The 19,560-nt window shown below is 39.3% G+C and overlaps 1 protein-coding gene across 1 annotated transcript in view; it reads right to left on the minus strand.

Annotated features, from left to right (window-relative positions):
- Positions 1-255: 255 nt before the first annotated feature.
- LOC130869328 (cytochrome P450 20A1) overlaps positions 256-19,560 on the minus strand; it is a 62,249-nt gene continuing 42,944 nt past the window's right edge. The window contains 3 exon segments of the mRNA XM_057761314.1: positions 256-351; positions 354-414; positions 16,318-16,404. Of these exon segments, the coding sequence (XP_057617297.1) occupies positions 256-351; positions 354-414; positions 16,318-16,404 (244 nt within the window).

Genomic DNA, 19,560 nt, shown 5'->3' on the forward strand with positions numbered 1-19,560 from the left:
CAGCACTTGGGAGGCAGAGGCAGGTGGATCTCTATGAGTTCGGGGCCAGCCTGGTCTACAGAGTGAATTTAAGGACAGACAATCCTACACTGAGAAACCCTCTCTCTCGAAAAAAAAATTCATTTGAGAGATCAACCTGAGAAAATCATGAATAAAAATAACAGCTTAGAAAATGATGTAAAAGGACTCAGCACATATTCTAATTAGGTATTTTTCCCTTCATCTACTTAACAAAGACTTAAAATGTATAAATGTCTAGTTCCTTTTGGGGACAGTAGCCCACGCTTCTTCCCTCGATTATGTGACCAGTTCATACTTCATCTCAAAAATGTGTCCTTCCACAGCAAGGAGGCAGCAAGCAGCCTCCTCACCAACACGTTCATGAGCACAGTGGCCACTGTGTATGTAAATCTGGCCCAGAAGAGAGTCAACTAGTTACCAAAGATTAAGAATCTGGTTTGCGAGGTCCTTGGAGCCCAGAAAGAGGCCCTGCTTCTTTGCTGAGGAAATCCGGAGTGGTGAGTGAGTGGCGGCCCAGCTGGCCAGTCCTGGGGAACAAAGTCCAGGCACCCTCCAATTCCCTAAACTTTTCTGGCCATCCAGTGGGGCGTGTTCCTGGCTACTGGCTTTCTTTACCCCATTCCAACTTGCCTCCAAGCACTCCTTTTCATCTGCAGGGTCCTTGGATCCCCCAACTCAGCCTGCTTCAGGGCTGAGGGGTCTGGAGAGCCAGTGGTGAGTGGCCCTGCTGCTGGGGCTTCTTTGTACCACTCCACCCTGTCCCCCAAGCCTGCCCTTTTGTCTGCAAGGTCTTTGGAGTTCAGCAAGAGGCCCTGCTCCCATGCTGAGGAGGTCCAGAGTGATCCGCCAGCACAGTCTGCTTCAGGGTGGAGGGTATCTGAGAGCCAGCTCCAGTGCTGAGGGGTCCTAAGAGAGGGCAGACAAAAAAATCCCCCAAGTACACAGTTAGTCACAGCAAAGATTAGACCAAGATGCCAAGACTCTCCTGGCCGTATTGAAGGAAGAGATGGGCAGGCACCAATGCAAGAATTCCTCCAACAACCTGAAAAGAAACAGGACAACACCAGAATCCAGTGAACACGCAACAGGAAGACTTGAAGACCCTAATCCAGAAGAAGTAGAAGAAATCGACTTTAAATGTAACATTGGAGAAAGGGGCACTCTCATCCATTGCTGGTGGGAATGCAAACTTGTGCAACCACTTTGGAAAGCAGTGTGGCAGTTTCTCAGGAAAGTCGGGTTCAACCTACCTCTCGACCCAGCAATACCACTATTGGGAATATACCCAAGAGATGCCCAAACATACAACAGAAGTATATGCTCAACTATGTTCATAGCAGCATTGTTTGTAATAGCCAGAACCTGGAAACAACCTAGATGTCCTTCAATGGAAGAATGGATGAAGAAAGTATGGAATATATACATATTAGAGTACTACTCAGCAGTAAAAAACAATGACTTCTTGAATTTTGCATACAAATGGACGGAAATAGAAAACACTATCCTGAGTGAGGTAAGCCAGACCCAAAAAGAGGAACATGGGATGTACTCACTCATAATTGGTTTCTAGCCATAAATAAAGGACATTGAGCCTATAATTCGTGATTCTAGAGAAACTAAATAAGAAGGTGAACCCAAAGAAAAACATATAAGCATCCCCCTGAATATTAACCTTCATCAGGCGATGAAAGAAGACAGAGACAGAGACCAACATTGGAGCACTGGATTGAAGTCTCACGATCCAAAGGAGGAGCAGAAGGAGAGTGAGCACGAGCAAGGAACTCAGGACTGCGAGGGGTGCACCCACACACTGAGGCAATGGGGATGTTCTATCGGGAACTCACCAAGGCCAGCTGGCCGGGGTCTGAAAAAGCATGGGACAAAACCAGTCTCGTTGAACATAATGGACAATGAGGACTACTGAGAACTGAAGAACAATGGCAATGGGTTCTTGATCCTATTGCACGTAATGGCTTTGTGGGAGCCCAGGTAGTTTGGATGCTCACCTTAATAGACCTGGATGGAGGTGGGTGGTCCTTGGACCTCCCACAGGGCAGAGAAACCTGCTTGCTCTTTGGGCTGAGGAGGAAGGAAGACTTGCTTGGGGGAGGGGGAGGGATTGGGAGGTGGTGGCGGGGAAGAGGCAAAAATCTTTAATAATTAAATAAATTAATTAATAAAAAAATAAAAATAAAAAAAAAGAAAATGATGGAAACCCTTAAACAAGATGTGAAAAACTCAAAGAAATGGAAGAGAAGACAAACAAAAAGTTAGAAGAAAATAATGAATCCCTCACAGATACCCAAGAAAACCAAGAAAAAACAATCAAACAGGTAAAAGAAACAGGTCAAGACTTGAAGACCAAAATGGAGGCTATAAAGACAACACAAACCGAGGAATGGCTGTATATGGAAGTCTGGGTAAATGAACAGGAACTACAGAGACAAGTATAACCAACAGAATGCAAGAGATAGAAGAAAGAATCTCAGGCGCTGAAGATAGTATAGATGAAACAAACTCATTGATCAAAGAAAACAGCAAATCCAACAAATTCTTAACATAACACATCCAGGTAATCTGGGACACCATGAAAAGACCAAACCTAAGAATAACAGGGTTAGAAGAAGGAGAAGAATTACAGTTCAAAGGTCAAGAAAATATATTCAATAAAATTATAGAAGAAGACTTTCTCAACCTAAAGAAGGAGATTCCTATGAAGGTACAAGAACCTTACAGAATACCAAATAGACAGGATCAAAAAAAATCCCCTTGCCATATAATAATCAAAACACAAAACATACAGAATAAAGAAAGAATATTAAGAGCTGCAAAGGAAAAAGGTCAAGTAACATACAAATGTAACAATGTAAATGAATGCAGACAGATTATAAAAATATATACAGCTTTAATGGGGAAATAGACTTACAGGACCACAGGTTCCAGCGGAGAACAGGAAAGCAGAGCAAAAAGGGCTGCTGGGATCACGTCCAGCAGATTTATCAGTAAACATTAGCCCGAGGTGAACACGCCCCCAATGGGTGGGGCTTATCCCTACATCTCCCCCTTTTGTCTAAATAAGACAGAACTAAACCAAATACAACCATATACAATAATAACAAATCATAAATATAACAAACAATATTGAGAACAAAAGTTTTGCTAAACATTCTATCTCAAGGAGTCTAAATAACATAGAGATATAATTCTCAATACCTATCTAACTTGAAGACTAAAAGAATAAACAACTGTGCGATATATAAAGACAATGATCTTCAACTGTAAACAATGTCATAGTATCAGAGGTAGAAATGTACATTGTAATATGGTAGATGTATCAATACAATATAGACAAAGTTATAAGCATACTCATACAAAAATAGAGGTAGGAACACTCACATTCAATTTATCAATATACAAGAAACAGTACCAATACAATTTTCTATAAACAGTAATTCACAAATACCAATCATCCCATAAAACCAGTTAATCCCCCTACTATTTCTTCTTCTTTTTTTTTTTTGAAAACACCCCTAATTCCATAAATATCACCCCATCCCCTCAACCCTAAACCAACCACTAAAAGATGTCCCGAACCCTGAGGGCAAACTCTGTTGGGAGAGGGGATGTTGTACTCTAAGATTGCTTCTAGCTGACATGGGGGCGATGTTCTTCTTAGGGGGTCCTGTGAAAGCAAATGATGGTAAAATTCCCAATTTAACCTTTGACCTAAGAAAATTGTAACTACTCTCTGAGCGTTTTGAGAAGGTCCGGCCAGAGTGTTGTCAAAAATGTACACCATTTGAAATTGTCTCGTGTAGTTGGTACCAAAAAACAGGTCTAATATTACCGCTTAAAAAAAAAATTCATGACGTCATAAAAACCAGATTGAGTTGATGTTGTGGGGCCCCATCTTCATCCTGGAAACTTCAAAGATTACTGTAGGAAAATTTGTTGCTTGTTATGGGAAATTTAAACATTAACAACAAGGACATATACTGACATATAAAGAAAGACACAGATATGAGGAAAGGCAAAGAAAGTTTAAGACATATATATATATATATATATATATATATATATATATATATATATAATTAATACTTACAGAACATGTCCCTCCATCAGTAATTAAATATTCAGGGTCCCTTAAATTCTTTGAAGATGGGTATTTTCCTGTGGAGATAAGAAGAGAACCCTACCCCCAACCTATCTGTATTACTTACCATCAGTATGATTGCCATCCATGTGATTGAATTGCTATTTATCTTTCCCAAGTGGCTTCTCTTCATCAAAACGAACCTTTATTAATTTTGACGGTATCCACAATTTTTCCTCACCTGTGGAGACAAGAGCAAATCCCCTTCCTCAACGCAGCACATCTCCTGGCTTCCATTGTGAGGTCAGCACATCCTTGAAATAAACTGGTTGATTTAGTTCAGTAGACTTTTCCATTATCCAATGTCTTTCTGCAGCCAATGTTCCCTTCTCATTAACGTTGAGAAAATTCAAGGTTAACAAAGCATTATGTAACCTATTTCTGGGGGTGTTTTCCACCCCTTTCTGTTTGTTCAACATATCCTTTATAGTTCGATTTGATCTTTCTATGACTGCTTGACCTGTAGGATTGTATGGTATACCTGTAACATGCTTGATATTGTAATAATCAAAAAAACGTTTCATTTTCCTAGAGACATAAGCAGGACCATTATCTGTCTTTATTTGTGTACGTATACCCATGATAGCCATGACTTCTAATAAATGAGTGATTACTGAATCAGCTTTTTCTGAACTTAAAGCCGTTGCCCACTGAAAGCCTGAATAAGTGTCAACGGTGTGAACATATTTTAATTTGCCAAATTCTGCAAAGTGGAACACATCCATCTGTCAGATTTCGTTCCTTTGGGTGCCCTTTGGATTAGCCCCTGCAGGCAGTGGCATTTGGTTATAGAAAGAGCAAGTAGGGCATTTCTTTACAATCTCCTTAGCTTGTTGCCGTGTAATAGAAAACTCTTTCTTCAAACCTTTGCTATTAACATGATGTTTTTTATGAAATTCAGAGGCTTGTAGCACACTACCAATCAATAATTGATCAATTTCTGCATTACCTTGTGCTAAAGGACCTGGCAGACCCATATGGGATCGGATGTTTGTTATGTACATAGGGCAAAGCCTGTTCCTAATCAAATATTGCACCTGGATAAACAAAGTGGTTAGTTCTGTATCATCAGGTATAAATTCAGCAGTTTCAATATGTAAAATAACTTTTTCTGTGTATTGTGAATCAGTAACTATATTAATAGGTTCTTTAAAATCCTTTAGCACCATAAGAATGGCATATAATTCTACCTTCTGGACAGAATCATAAGGACTTTGTTCCACCTTACCCAAGTCTTCTGATTTGTAACCTGCCTTCCCTGATTTATTGGCATCAGTATAGAATGTACAGGCTCCAGTTACTGGAGTATCACAGATGATTCGAGGAAGGATCCAAGAAGTTCTCTTTATGAAGTTAAGCCTCTTGCTTTTTGGATAGTTGTTATTAATGTCTCCCAAAAAATTAGCACAATCTCTTTGCCATGGTTCATTATCTTCCCATAATTTCTTTAGTTCATCAGCAGTGAAAGACACTATAATTTCTGCTGGGTCTATGCCTACTAGTTGATGAAGTCTCAACTTGCCTTTTATAATTAACTCAGAGACTTTTTTTCACATAAGTTTTCAGTTTCTTACTTGGTTTATGTGGTAAAAAGATCCATTCCAAGATAATATCATCTCTCTGCATTAAAATTCCTGTAGGGGAAATTTTTGATGGTAGTATGATGAGAATACAATCAAGCTCTGGATTTACCCTGTCCACATGTGCCTGTTGTACTTTTTCCTCAATCATTGTCAGTTCCTTTTCTGCTTCAGCTGTTAATTCTCTGGGACTGTTTAAATCTTTGTCACCATCCAAGGTTTTGTTCAAATGAATTATTAGATCAGGTGTTATCCCAATAGCTGGTCGTAGACTGGAAATGTCCCCTAACAGTCTTTGAAAGTCATTAAGAGTCCGTCCGTAGGCGATCTCTCCGAATTTGTGCCTTTTGTGTCTTAATTTTTTGCAAACCTATTTTATAACCTAAATAATTAACAGAATCTCCCTTCTGAATCTTTTCAGGAGCAATTTGTAATCCCCATTTAGGTAAAAGTATTTTTATTTCTTCAAACAGTCTGTTCAAGGTATCCATGTTTGAATCAGATAACAAAATGTCGTCCATATAATGATATACTATCGATTTTGGAAATTTCTTGCGTATTATTCGCAATGGTTGATTCACAAAATATTGGCACAGGGAGGGGCTATTTAACATACCCTGGGGGAGGACGGCCCAGTGGTACCTCCTCGAAGGTTGAGAATTATTATAAGTAGGCACTGTGAAAGCAAATTTTTCTCTATCTTCTTTTTGTAAAGGTATAGTGAAAAAACAATCCTTTAAATCAATAATTATGAGAGGCCATCCTTTTGGCAATAAAGAGGGCAAAGGAATTCCAGATTGCAGAGGGCCCATAGGTTGAATAACCTTGTTGATAGCCCTGAGATCTGTCACCATTCTCCATTTACCTGATTTTTTTCTTAACCACAAATACAGGAGAATTCCAAGGGTTGGTAGATTCTTCTATATGTCCAGCATCTAATTGCTCTTGTACCAACTGTTCTAAAGCCTGTAACTTTTCCTCAGCTAAAGGGCATTGCTTTGTCCATATTGGTTTCTCAGTCAACCATTTTAGAGGCAAGGCTGTTGGTATCTCTGAAGGGACATCAATTGCTTGTTCTTGTACAGCCCAAATGGCCAGTTTTCTCCATTTGTAATATCTTTTAATATTATTCTCAGAAATATAGGCTCTAGAAGTAGCAGGAATGTTAATTTGGGTATTCCATTGTTGTAATAGGTCACGACCCCATAAATTCATTGCAATATTGGCTACATATGGTCTTAATTTTCCTATTTGTCCCTTTAGTCCTATACATTCACCACATCTTGTGTTCTGCCTTACTCGAGATAGGGTTCCAATTCCTAGGAACTGAACATTTACTTTCTGAAGAGGCCAATATGGATGCCAAGATTCTGGGGTAATGATACTTACATCCGCACCTGTGTCCAGCAGGCCAGTAATAAAAATGCCATTTACACACACTCTCAGCTTTGGTCTTTGATCATTTATAGAAGTTTGCCAAAACACATGGAACTCATCTTTCTGATCATTATTGCTTGTAACAATAGGCATGGGGCTTCCTAATTGTCCTGACGAGGCACATTCTCTGCAGTAACTGGAAATGACTGAACCATGTTTGCCATGGGGGTTTGTGAGGCACCCCTCTCACGTTTCCCATCTGTATCAGGTTGCCTTGTCTATCTCTTGTAGACCTGCATTCATTCATACAGCATCTGCCTTTTCCACATGTTCTACATAAACCTGAAGGCTGAGTCCTCCTATTTCTGTTATTTCTAGAAGATGCATTACTATTATTTCTGAAAATCTGTTGTCTACAATTCCTTTTCATATGACCCATTTTGCCACAATTAAAACATTTGGTATTCTGATGTCTCCTTTTACCATTGGAAATTGCTTCTTCTACCCATGCTTCAGTGCCATAGTCAAATGTATCAACATTCAGTGTATGCAAGACTCATTCTTCCAATGGCGCTGATCTGAGCTTTAAAGGTCCCTAAATCCTTTTGCATTCCACATTTGCATTTTCATAAGCCAAAGACTCGATCATTATACGTTTTGCTTCTGGGTCAGATATCCTTATTTTTCAGCTTTAGTTAGTCTTTGTAAAAAGTCACTAAAGGGTTCTCTCTGACCCTGTTTAACTCTGACAAATGATTCCATTCTCTTTCCTGGGTCTTGCACCCTGTCCCAAGCCCTTAAGGCTGCTGTAGTACACATGGAAAGTGTGTTTTCATCCAAATTAGATTGTTCCTGAGGGTCAGAAAAGAGCCCCTCTCCTAGAATTTGATCTATGGAAATCTCAATTCCCTTTGCTCTTTCCTGCTGTTCTAAAAGTCTAGCCTCTTGCCTGAATAAGCATTTCCATTTCAATTGATGTCCACTCTCAAGTACAGCAGAGCTCAGTTGTAACCAGTCAGAGGGAGTTACTTTGCTTGTCGTGGCCCAAGATCTTAGCATCTCTTTAACAAAAGAGGCATGCATCCCAAAAGTCATTACAGCCTGTTTAATTTCTTTGAGATCATTCATACGGACAGGTTCCCATGTATCTTCCTTGATGACCCTAGGGTATCTGGAACCAACAACTTTCTCTGTTGTTATTAATGGAAAGGCAGGTAGAACTGTAGGTAGAGCTCTGTGGAAATTGTCCTGGAGAGATTTACCCACAGATGTAGTTAAAATTTGCCTTTCTACCCCTTGCTCTTCTTCATCAGAATTTAGAAATTCCTCAATCTTTTCAATTCTATTCACCATTGCCTTCTGCAATGTCTAAATCTCCTGTCCAGAATTATGTTCTAAAGCCTTCATTGAGGATTTTAAAGTATGAAGTTTGTCCATTAGAGATAATGTCTCATTTTTGGACATAATTTTTATAGCATAAACCATGCCTTCTTGTATTGACAATCTTTCCACCAATCTGTCATAAGCTTTAGACAAAATCCGATTGTCACATTCAGCAGTTTTGATTCTCTCAGTTAATATTTCAGTTCCTACTGAAAGGGACTGAAGCTTATGATCCAAATCAGCTGTTCCCTCTTCCATGGTAATGAATTTCTCCTTAATATCAGCCATTAATGTTTCAATTCTTACAGAAAGGGACTGAAGCTTACAATCCAAATCAGCTGTTCCCTCTTCCATGGTAATGAATTTCTCCTTAACATCAGCCTGTACCTCTTCTAAATTTTGTTCAGTTTGTCGAGTTGTGTTAAACAAAGATCTGTTCTCTGCCTGGAGAACTTCAAACTGATTTTTGAGAAGATTGTTGTCATTCTCAATTGTTTTTAAGTATTCAACCTCGTCTCGTAAAGACTTTATCATATTTCTATTATCAAACCACATAGTACCAAGGAAAACTACGAATCCCAGAAATATCCATATCTGTGGGCTGACAGATACTTCTTGTAAAATCTCCCACATGGTACAATTGAAAAGGCTGTTAAAGTCTTGAATGGTAATATTTTCAGACATTTTTCTTATTTATAAAAGAAAATTATTTACCTGTAATGACGTTTTCCTGCCAGTGGTGGTGAAAGAAATGCACCTGAGTCCACGTGGTCTAAGCCAGAGCCGGTCTGAAACAATTAACTCAAAACGAAAATTATTGTACTGCCTGAGAAGTTAGATTGGTCGCAGAAGGGGTCACTTTGTCTTCTGCTGTGGTGGCTTTTGTTTCAAAACCGCAGGTGCTTCCGTTAATTCAGGCAGTGGGGCTTTGGAAGGCAGGCAGGGAGCGGTTAACTGCTCTGGCCCGAGTAAGTCTGAAAGAAGGGGCAGGCCCACCATAGGCATAAGGGGCCGAGTGAGGGTCGCCGCTCTGCGACTGTATTGTGGCCTGGAGTGGGGGAACGGAAAGCAAGCAGCGAGTGCGCTGTGAAAGCTAGCAGGCTATGCTCGCCCAATTGCACTTCCTGAGCTCCGGTAACTAACTTGCTCACAAAGGCTGGGAAAGATGGAGCTTGCACCCCCCTGTGCCGGGGCAGGGGCAAAATAGCCTGACATTGGATGCCAAAATGTAACGATGTAAATGAATGCAGACAGATTATAAAAAATATATACAGCTTTAATGGGGAAATAGACTTACAGGACCACAAGTTCCCGCAGAGAACAGGAAAGCAGAGCAAAAATGGCTGCTGGGATCACGCCCCGGCAGATTTATCAGTAAACATTTGCCTGAGGCAAACACGCCCCCAATGGGTGGAGCTTATCCCTACATACAAAGGTAAATCTATTAGAATTACACCTGACTTCTCTATGGAAACCATGAAAGCCAGAAGGTCTTGGATAGATGTGCTGCAGACACTAAAAGACCATGAATGCAAGCCCAGACTATACCCAGCAAAGCTTTCTTTCACCATTGATGGAGAAAACAAGATATTCCAGGACAAAAAAAAAAAAACAGATTTAAACAATATATGACCACAAACCTAGCCTTATAGAAAGTACTAGAAGGAAAACCACAACCCAAGGAAGCCAACAATACCCATAATAACACAGACATCTGACAACCCTCCACCAGCAAAACTCAAAGAAGGGAAACACACAAACACTACCACTAAAAAATTATAACTGGAGTTAACAACCACTGGTCATTAATATCACTTAATATCAATTGACTCAATTCACCGATAAAAAGGCACAGGTTAAGAGAATGGATATGAAAACAGGATCCAACATTCTGCTGTTTACAAGAAACACACCTCAACCTCAAAGACAGACACTAGCTCAGAGTAAAAGGTTGGGAAAAGGACCTAAGAAGCAAGTGGGTATGGTTATACTAATATCTAACAAAATTAATTTCAAACTAAAATCAATCAGAAGAGATCGAGATGGACACTTTATATTCATAACAGGAACAATTCATGAGGATGAAGTCACAATCCTGAATATCTATGCCCCTAATATAAAAGCAGCCACATATGTAAAAGAAACATTATTGGAACTCAAATCACATATCAAACCCCACACACTAATAGTAGGAGATTTCAACACTCCTCTCTCACCAATGGACAGATCAACCAGACAGAAACTTAACAGAGAAATAAGAAAACTAATAGATGTAATGAATCAAATGGACTTAACAGACATCTACAGAACATTCCACCCAAATAGAAAAAAATATATCTTCTTCTCAGAATCTCATGGAACCTTCTCAAAAATTGATCACATATTGATAACAAAGCAAACATCAACAGATACAAAAAATTGTAGTAACCACCTGTGTCTTATCGGATAACCATGGAATAAAGTTAGAATTCAACAACAATTCTACCCCCCAGAAAGCCTACAAACTCATGGAAACTGAATAGTCAACTACTGAACCAACCCTGGGTCAAGGAAGAAATTAAGAAAGAAATTAAAGTCTTCTTTGAAATCAACAAAAATAAAGACACAACATACCCAAACATATGGGACACTATGAAAGCAGTGCTAAGAAAAAAGTTCATAGCACTAAGTGCCCACATAAAGAAAATGGAGAAGGCTCACATTAGAGACTTAACATCACACCTGAAAGATCTAGAAATAAAAGAAGCAGACTCACCAAGGAGTAGTAGGAGACTGGAAATAATTAAACTGAGGGTTGAAATCAACAAAATAGAAACACAGAAAACAATCCAAAGAATCAATGAAACAAAGAGCTGGTTCTTTGAGAAAATCAACAAGATTGACAAACCCCTATTCAAACTAATCAAAAGGCAGAGAGAGAACACTCAAATTAACAAGATCAGGAATAAAAAGGGGGACCATAACAACAGACACTGAGGAAATTCAGAGAATCATTGGGTCTTACTACAAAAAAGCCTGTATGCCACAAAATTGGAAATTATAAAAGAAATGGACATGTTTTTAGATAAATACCATATACAAAAATTAAATCAAGACCAGGTGAACAATTTAAATAGACCTATAAGTTGTGAGGAAATAGAAGCTGTCATCAAAAACCTCATAATGAAAAAATCCCAGGACCATATGGTTTTGATGTAGAATTCTACCAGAACTTCCAAAAAGAACTAATACCTATACTCCTTAATGTGTTTCACATAATAGAAACAGAAGAGTCATTGCCAAACTCTTTTTATGAAGCTACAGTTACCCTGATACCAGAACCACACAAAGACTCAACCAAGAAATATTACAGACCAGTCTCTCTCATGAACATTGATGCAAAAATTCTCAATAAAATACTGGCAAACCAAATCCAAGAACCCATCAAAAAAATCATCCATTATGATCAAGTAGGCTTCATCCCAGAGATACAGGGCTGGTTCAACATATGAAAATATATCAATGTAATCCATCATATAAATAAACTGAAAGAAAAAAAAACATGATCATTTCATTAGATGCCAAAAAAAGCATTTGACAAAATTCAACACCCCTTTATGATAAAGGTCTTGGAGAGAATAGGGATAAAAGGATCATACTTAAATATAATAAAAGAAATATACAGTAAGCCAACAGATAACATCAAATTAAATAAAAAGAAACTCAAAGCCATCCCAGTAAAATCAGGAACAAGACAAGGCTGTCTACTCTCTCCACATCTCTTCAACATAGTGCTTGAAGTTCTAGCAATAGTAATAAGACCACATAAGAAGATCAAGGGGATTCAAATTGAAAAGGAAGAAGTCAAACTTTCGTTATTTGCAGATGATATGATAGTGTACATAAGTGACCACAAAAACTCTACCAAAAAGCTCCTCCAGCTGATAAATACCTTCCATGATGTGGCAGGATACAATATCAACTCCAAAAAATCAGTTGCCTTCCTATACACTAAGGATAAGGAAGCGGAGAGGGAAATCAGAGAAGCATCACCTTTCACAATAGCCACAAATAACTTAAAATATCTTGGGGTAACTCTGACCAAGGAAGTGAAAGATCTATTTGACAAGAACTTTAAGGTTTTGAAGAAAGAAATTGAAGAGGATACCAGAAAATGGAATGATCTCCCATGCTCTTGGGTTGGTAGGATCAACATAGTAATGGCAATTCTACCAAAGGCAATCTATAGTTTCAGTGCAATCCCTAAAAAAAATGCAACAAAATTCTTCACAGATCTTGAGAGAACAATAATCAACTTTATATGGAAAAACAACAACAACAACAACAACAACAACAACAAAACAGGATAACCAAAACAATCTTATACAATAAAGGAACTTCCAGAGGCATTATCATCCCTGAATTCAAACTCTATTACAGAGTTACAGTAATGAAAACAGCTTGACACTGGCAAAAAACAGAGATGTTGACCAATGGAATTGAATTGAAGACCCGGATATTAATCCACAAACCTATGAATACCTGATTTTTGACAAAGAAGCTAAAATTATACAATGGAAGAAAGAAAGCATCTTTAACAAATGGTTCTCACATAACTGGATGTCAACCTGTAGAAGAATGAAAATAGATCTATATCTATCACCAAGCACAAAACTCAAGTCCAAATGTATTAAAAACCTCAATATTATATATATAAAATCCGGCCACACTGAACCTGATAGAAGAGAAAGTGGGAAGCACACTGCAACACACGGGCACAGGAGACCACTTCCTACGTATAACCCCAGTAGCACAGAAAATGAGAGCAACAGTGAATAAATGGGATGTCCTGAAACTGAGAAGCTTCTGTAAAGCAAAGGACACTGTCATTAAGACAAAAAGGCAGCCTACTGAATGGGAGATCTTCACCAACCCTGCACCAGACAAAGGCCTGATCTCCAAAATATATAAAGAACTCAAGAAACTATACATTAAAATTCCAAATAACCCAATTAAAAAATGGGGTACTGAACTGAATAGAGAATTATCAACAGAAGTTCAAATTGCCAAAAGATACTTAAGGTCATGTTCAACTTCTTTAGCGATCAGGGAAATGCAAATTAAAACAACTTTGAGATACCATCTTTCACCTGTCAGAATCAAAACACCAGTGATAACCTATGCTGGAGAGGATGAGGAGTAAGGGAATACTCATCCATTGCTGGTGGTAATACATATTTGTGCAACCACTTTGGAAATCAGTGTGGAGGTTTCTCAGGAAACTGGGAGTCAACCTTCCTCAAGATCCAGCAATATCACTCTTGGGAATATAGCCAAGAGATGCCCTATCATACTACAAAAGCATTTGTTCAGCTATGTTCATAGCAGCATTATTTGTAATAGCCAGAACCTGGGAACAACCTAGATGTCCCTCAATAGAAGAATGGATAAAGAAAGTGTGGCACATCTACACATTAGAGTACTACTCAGCGGTAAAAAACAATGACATCTTGAATTTTGCATGCAAACGGATGGAAATAGAGAACACTATCCTGAGTGAGATAACCCAGACCCAAAAATACGAATATGGTATGTACTCACTCATTAGTGGATTCTGGCCATAAACAAAGGACATTGAGCCTATAGTTCATGATCCTAGGAAAGCTAAGTAATAAGGTGAACCCAAACAAAAACGTATAGATCCTCCTGGAAATTGGAAGCAGTCAAGATCGCCAGGCAAAAGTTGGAGCATGGGGGTGGAGGTGGGGTGGGGGAAGGGGAGAGGGGGAGAGAAGGGAGGGGGTTGGGTAGAGTTTGGGGGAGTGGGATGGTTGAGATGGAGGAAGGTCGGTTATGGGAGCAGGGAAGAAGATATCTTAATTAAGGGAGCCATTTTGCGGTTGGCAAGAGACTTGGCTCTAGATGGGTCCCAGGAGTCCACGGGGCTGTCCCTAGCTAGGACCCTGGGGCAGTGGAGGAGAGGGTGCCTGAACTGGTCTTGTCCCATAGTCAGACTGATTACTATCTTGAATATCACCATAGAACCTTTGTCCAGCGACAGATGGAGATAGAGACAGAGACACACATAGGAGCACTGGACTGAGCTCCCAAGGTCCAGTTGAAGAGCAGAAAGAGGGAGAAGATCAGCAAGGAACTCAGGACTGTGTGGGGTTGGTTAGCCCACTGAGACAGTGTGCCTGATCTAATGAGAGCTCACCAAAGCCAGCTGGACTGGGACTGAATGAGCGTGGGATCACACTGGACCCTCAGAATGTGGCTGACAATTGGGGCCGACTAAGAAGCCAATGATAATGGCACTGGGTTTTGATTCTACTGCATGTACTGGCTTTTTGGGATCCTAGTCTGTTTGGATGCGCACCTTACTATGCCTGGATGGAGTGGGGGAGGGCCTTGGACTTCTCACAGGGCAGGTTACCCTGCCCTCTCTTAGGACTGGAGGGAGGGTGGGTAGTGGAGTGGGAGAGAAATGGGAGGAGGGGAGGAAGTGGAAATATTGAATGGTATTATTTATAAAGCAATAATAGTAATAATAATTTGTAAACATTCTACATATCAGAGATCAATGCTTCATCAGAAAAGAAGACGGAGAAGAAATGGCTTCTCTACTCAGGGTCTTATGTAGTGACATTTCACTTGTATTTTAGTAAATGAAGTTTGTCTGAAGATCAGGGAGTAAAACCACCCCACTGGTCAGTCTTATAGTGCAGGCAGGCAGTGTTAACACATACCTTCAATACACTAGTTTCCATAGAAACTGGGCAGTGCAAGTTTTTAAGCCCAGTGGTTTACGCCTTTAATCCCAGTCATAGAGAGAATTATAAAATGGAAGGAGACAGCTCTCACTCAGAAGTCAGTCTCCTTCTGAGATTCCTGGAAACAGGATCACGATTTTGGACTGAGTTTAAGGTAAGAGCTTGAAATCAGTTCAAGTGGCTGGCTGTTTTGCTTTGCAGATCTTTTGGTTGAACCCCAATTTCTCTTTCTGAGTGTTTATTAATCATGCAACATGCTTATGTCTACAAACATTATTAAGAATGCAAGGAAGAAATATGAGGCAGATTTTTAAATTAGAAAAGGGGAGTCTTGATTGGAAAGTGGATATGAAACTCTGAAGCAGCTAGTTAGACATTAGCAGGAACAGAAAACTTTAAGGCTGCAGTCCTCCCCAAATCATCAGCTTTTAAAACCAAGGAGTAGAAAAAATATCAAGACTAATTACTTGCCAGAGAAACAGCAGCTGAATCACATCTCTGGGCCTTGGGGGCGACCCTCTGATGATCACTCATTGATTAATTTTCTAAACTTGATTTCTGGAGTCCTAAACCTTGTCATTACTATATAGCAGGAAGCTTTACAAACCTTTTTCCCTTCCTATAAAAACTAAACCAACAGGGCTGTCAATTACATATTCAGTTAAAACCTCATGCCTGCCCTGAATCCAGATTGCCATTATGATATATTTTGAGATGTTTTTAGCTAGATAATGCAAACTTGATGCCCAAGTCACCAGCACCAAGAAAAAGTTTACCTAAGAAGGTTGTCTGTACTAAAAGTTTTTAAAATAATATCAAGTCTACAACAAGGTAAATCATCACAAGGAACTCTTTGGCCATTGTCTTTTCTCACCCCTTAAAAGTATGCTTTAATCTACTTTAATAAACTTGGCCTGCCTTAAAAAAAGATTAAGAATTTGACATTAAAAATCACATAGATTCTTCACTGTCATAGAGAGAGCATCTAGTTCTAAGCAGGCGAGAACAGTATCTTTCTTTTCCTGCTGTTGTCTCAGCCATTTTCCTCAGCTCCGGGTATTCCCATGTGCCTGAAAAACCAAGGGAAGAAAACACTTTCATCACTGATTAGTCAGCAAAACAACCTGTATTAAACCTCAAAGGAGGCAGAGACACTGGTGCGCAGGCAGGCGCAGGCGGGACCAGATGGCGGAGACACAGGCGCGCAGGCAGGTCCAGGCGGCAGAGACACCTGCGCGCAGGCAGGCGCAGGCAGGCCCAGGCGGCGGAGACACTGGCTCACGGGCCAAGCGGCAGAGACACCAGCGAACAGACCCAGCGGATGTGGGATAGTCCAAGCATGAAACAGTGAAGCCCACACTGAGAGCAGATCGCCCCACTACAATTAAATCAAACCCATTAGATAGTATCGATAGGAGATGGGCAGACACCAAGGCAAGAATTCACCCAACAATCTGAAAAACAACATGAAACCACCAGAACCCAATATTCTTACAAGACAAGAACTTGAACACCCTAACACAGAAGAAGAGGAAAAAATGGACTTTATGAAAGCAATAGAGTCCCTTAAACAACATGTAAAAAACGCCCTCATAGAAATGGATGAAAAGTATAATAAAAAGTTTGAAGAAATGAGTAAATACGTAAATGATACCCTGGGAAACCAAGAAAAAACGATCAAACAAGTAATGGAAACAGTTCAAAAATTGAAAACTGAAATGGAAGCAAGGAAGAAAACACAAACTGAGGACCAGCTGGATATGGAAAATCTAGGTCAACGAGCAGAGACTACAGAAACAAGCATAATCAATAGAATACAAGAGATAGAAAAAAAGAATCTCAGATTCTGAAGACACCATTGAGAAAATAAACGCACTGATCAAAGAAAACAGCAAAACCAACAAATTCTCATCACAAAACATTCAGGAAATATGGGACACAATAAAAAGATCAAACCTAAGATTATAGGGATAGAAGAAGGAGAAGAGCCGGGCCGTGGTGGCGCACGCCTTTAATCCCAGCACTCGGGAGGCAGAGGCAGGCGGATCTCTGTAAGTTCGAGACCAGCCTGGTCTACAGAGCTAGTTCCAGGACAGGCTCCAAAGCCACAGAGAAACCCTGTCTCGAAAAAAAAAAAAAAAAAAAAAAGAAGGAGAAGAGTTATAGCTCAAAGGCCCAGAAAATATTTTATTTTTTTTCCCCAGAAAATATTTTAAACAAAATTATGGAAGAAAACTTTCCCAACATAAAGGAAGATATTCCTTTGAATATTCAAGAAGCATACAGAACACCAAACAGACTGGATCAAAAAAAAAAATCCCCTCACCATATAATAATCAAAACACAAAATATGCAGATTAAAGAAAGAATATTAAGAGCTGCAAAGGAAAAATGCCAAGTAACTTATAAAGGTAAACCAATCAGACTTACACCTGACTTCTCTATGGAAACCATGAAAGCAAGAAGGTCCTGGATAGAAACTGCAGAAACTAAGAGACCATGGATGCAAACCCAAACTACTATACCCAGCCAAGCTATCATTCACTATCAATGGAGAAAACAAGACATTCCAGGATAAGAACAAATTTAAACAATACGTAGCCACAAATCCAGCCCTACAGAAAGTAATAGAAGGAAAATCACAACCCAAGGAATCCAACATTGCCAACACTGCCTACAATAACTCAGGCATCTAGCGACCCTTCAACAGCACAACTCAAAGAAGGGAGACACACAAACTCTTTTGGCGGCGTAAATGAATGCAGACAGATTATATAGATATATACAGCTTTAATAAGGAAATAGACTTACAGGACCACAGGTTCCCGCAGAGAACAGGAAAAGTGGAGCAAAAAGGGCTGCTGGGTTTTTTTTATTTAGTCTAATTAGCCAAGGTGCAACTGTTCACATGTTCATGCCATCAGAATAATAAAAATTACATAATTACTTGACTTTATTATTTTAATGGACAATGTAGACATGCCTTGTTAAGAAAACTAAATTGACATAGCTCAAGCAATATGTGAGAGACAAATCTTTTCTTCATAGGGACAGTTTAACTCTAAATAAAAAGTCAGCATGGCTGCTCATGTTCTATTTTAAAATACCAATCATTCAAATGTAAAATATTTATGTTTATGTGTTACAAATTGTAATAGGATGGAGAGAAGCTTTATTGGTTAAAAGTTCTTGGAATACGTCTCTTTCTTGAACATTTTTGTGGATTCAATATCAGGGTGACTGTGGCATATTAAAATAAATTGTCAATATTGCTTCTATTCATATCTTGTGGAATAAACACTTTAAGTAATATATAAAAAAAAAAGGGCTGCTGGGATCACGCCCGGCAGATTTATCCGTAAACATTAGCCCAAGGTGAACACGCCCCCAATGAGTGGGGCTATGTCCCTACAAACTCTACTACCAAAAGCAATAAGAATAACCGGAGTAAACAACCACTGGTCATTAATATCACTTAATATTAATGGTCTCAATTCACCTATAAAAAGGCACAGGCTAAAAGATTGGATACGAAAACAGGATCCAACATTCTGCTGTTTGCAAGAAACACATCTCAACCACAAAGACAGGCATCTACTCAGAGTAAAGGGTTGGGAAAAGGTTTTTCAAGCAAATGGTCCTAAGAAAAAAGCAGGTGTGGCCATACTAATTTCTAACAAAACTAACTTCAAACTAAAATCAATCAGAAGAGATCGAGATGGACACTTTATACTCATAACAGGAACAATTCAGCAGGATGAAGTCTCAATCCTGAATATCTATGCCCCTAATATAAAAGCACCCACTTATGTAAAAGAAATATTACTAAAACTAAAGGCAGACATCAAATCACACACACTAGTAGTAGGAGACTTCAACACACCTCTCTCCAATGGACAGGTCAATCAGACAGAAACCTAATAGAAAATTAAGAGAATTGTTGGAGGTAATGAAGCAAATGGACTTAACAGACATCTATAGAACACTCCACCCAAATAGGAAAGAATACACCTTCTTCTCGGCAGCTCATGGAACCTTCTCGAAAATTGACCACATACTCGGAAACAAAGGAAACCTCCACAGATACAAAAAAATATCAGTGTCCACCTGTGTCTTATCAGATCACCACGGATTAAAGTTAGAAGGCAACAACAATGCTACCCCCAGAAAGCCGACAAACTCAAGGAAACTGAACAGTCAACTACTGAACCACACCTGGGTCAAGGAAGAAATTAAGCAAGAAATTAAAGTCTTCCGTGATTTTAATAAAAACAAAGAGACAACATACTCA

The sequence above is a fragment of the Chionomys nivalis genome, chromosome 2 (assembly GCF_950005125.1).
Source record: "Chionomys nivalis chromosome 2, mChiNiv1.1, whole genome shotgun sequence".
NCBI classification, from domain to species: domain Eukaryota; kingdom Metazoa; phylum Chordata; class Mammalia; order Rodentia; family Cricetidae; genus Chionomys; species Chionomys nivalis.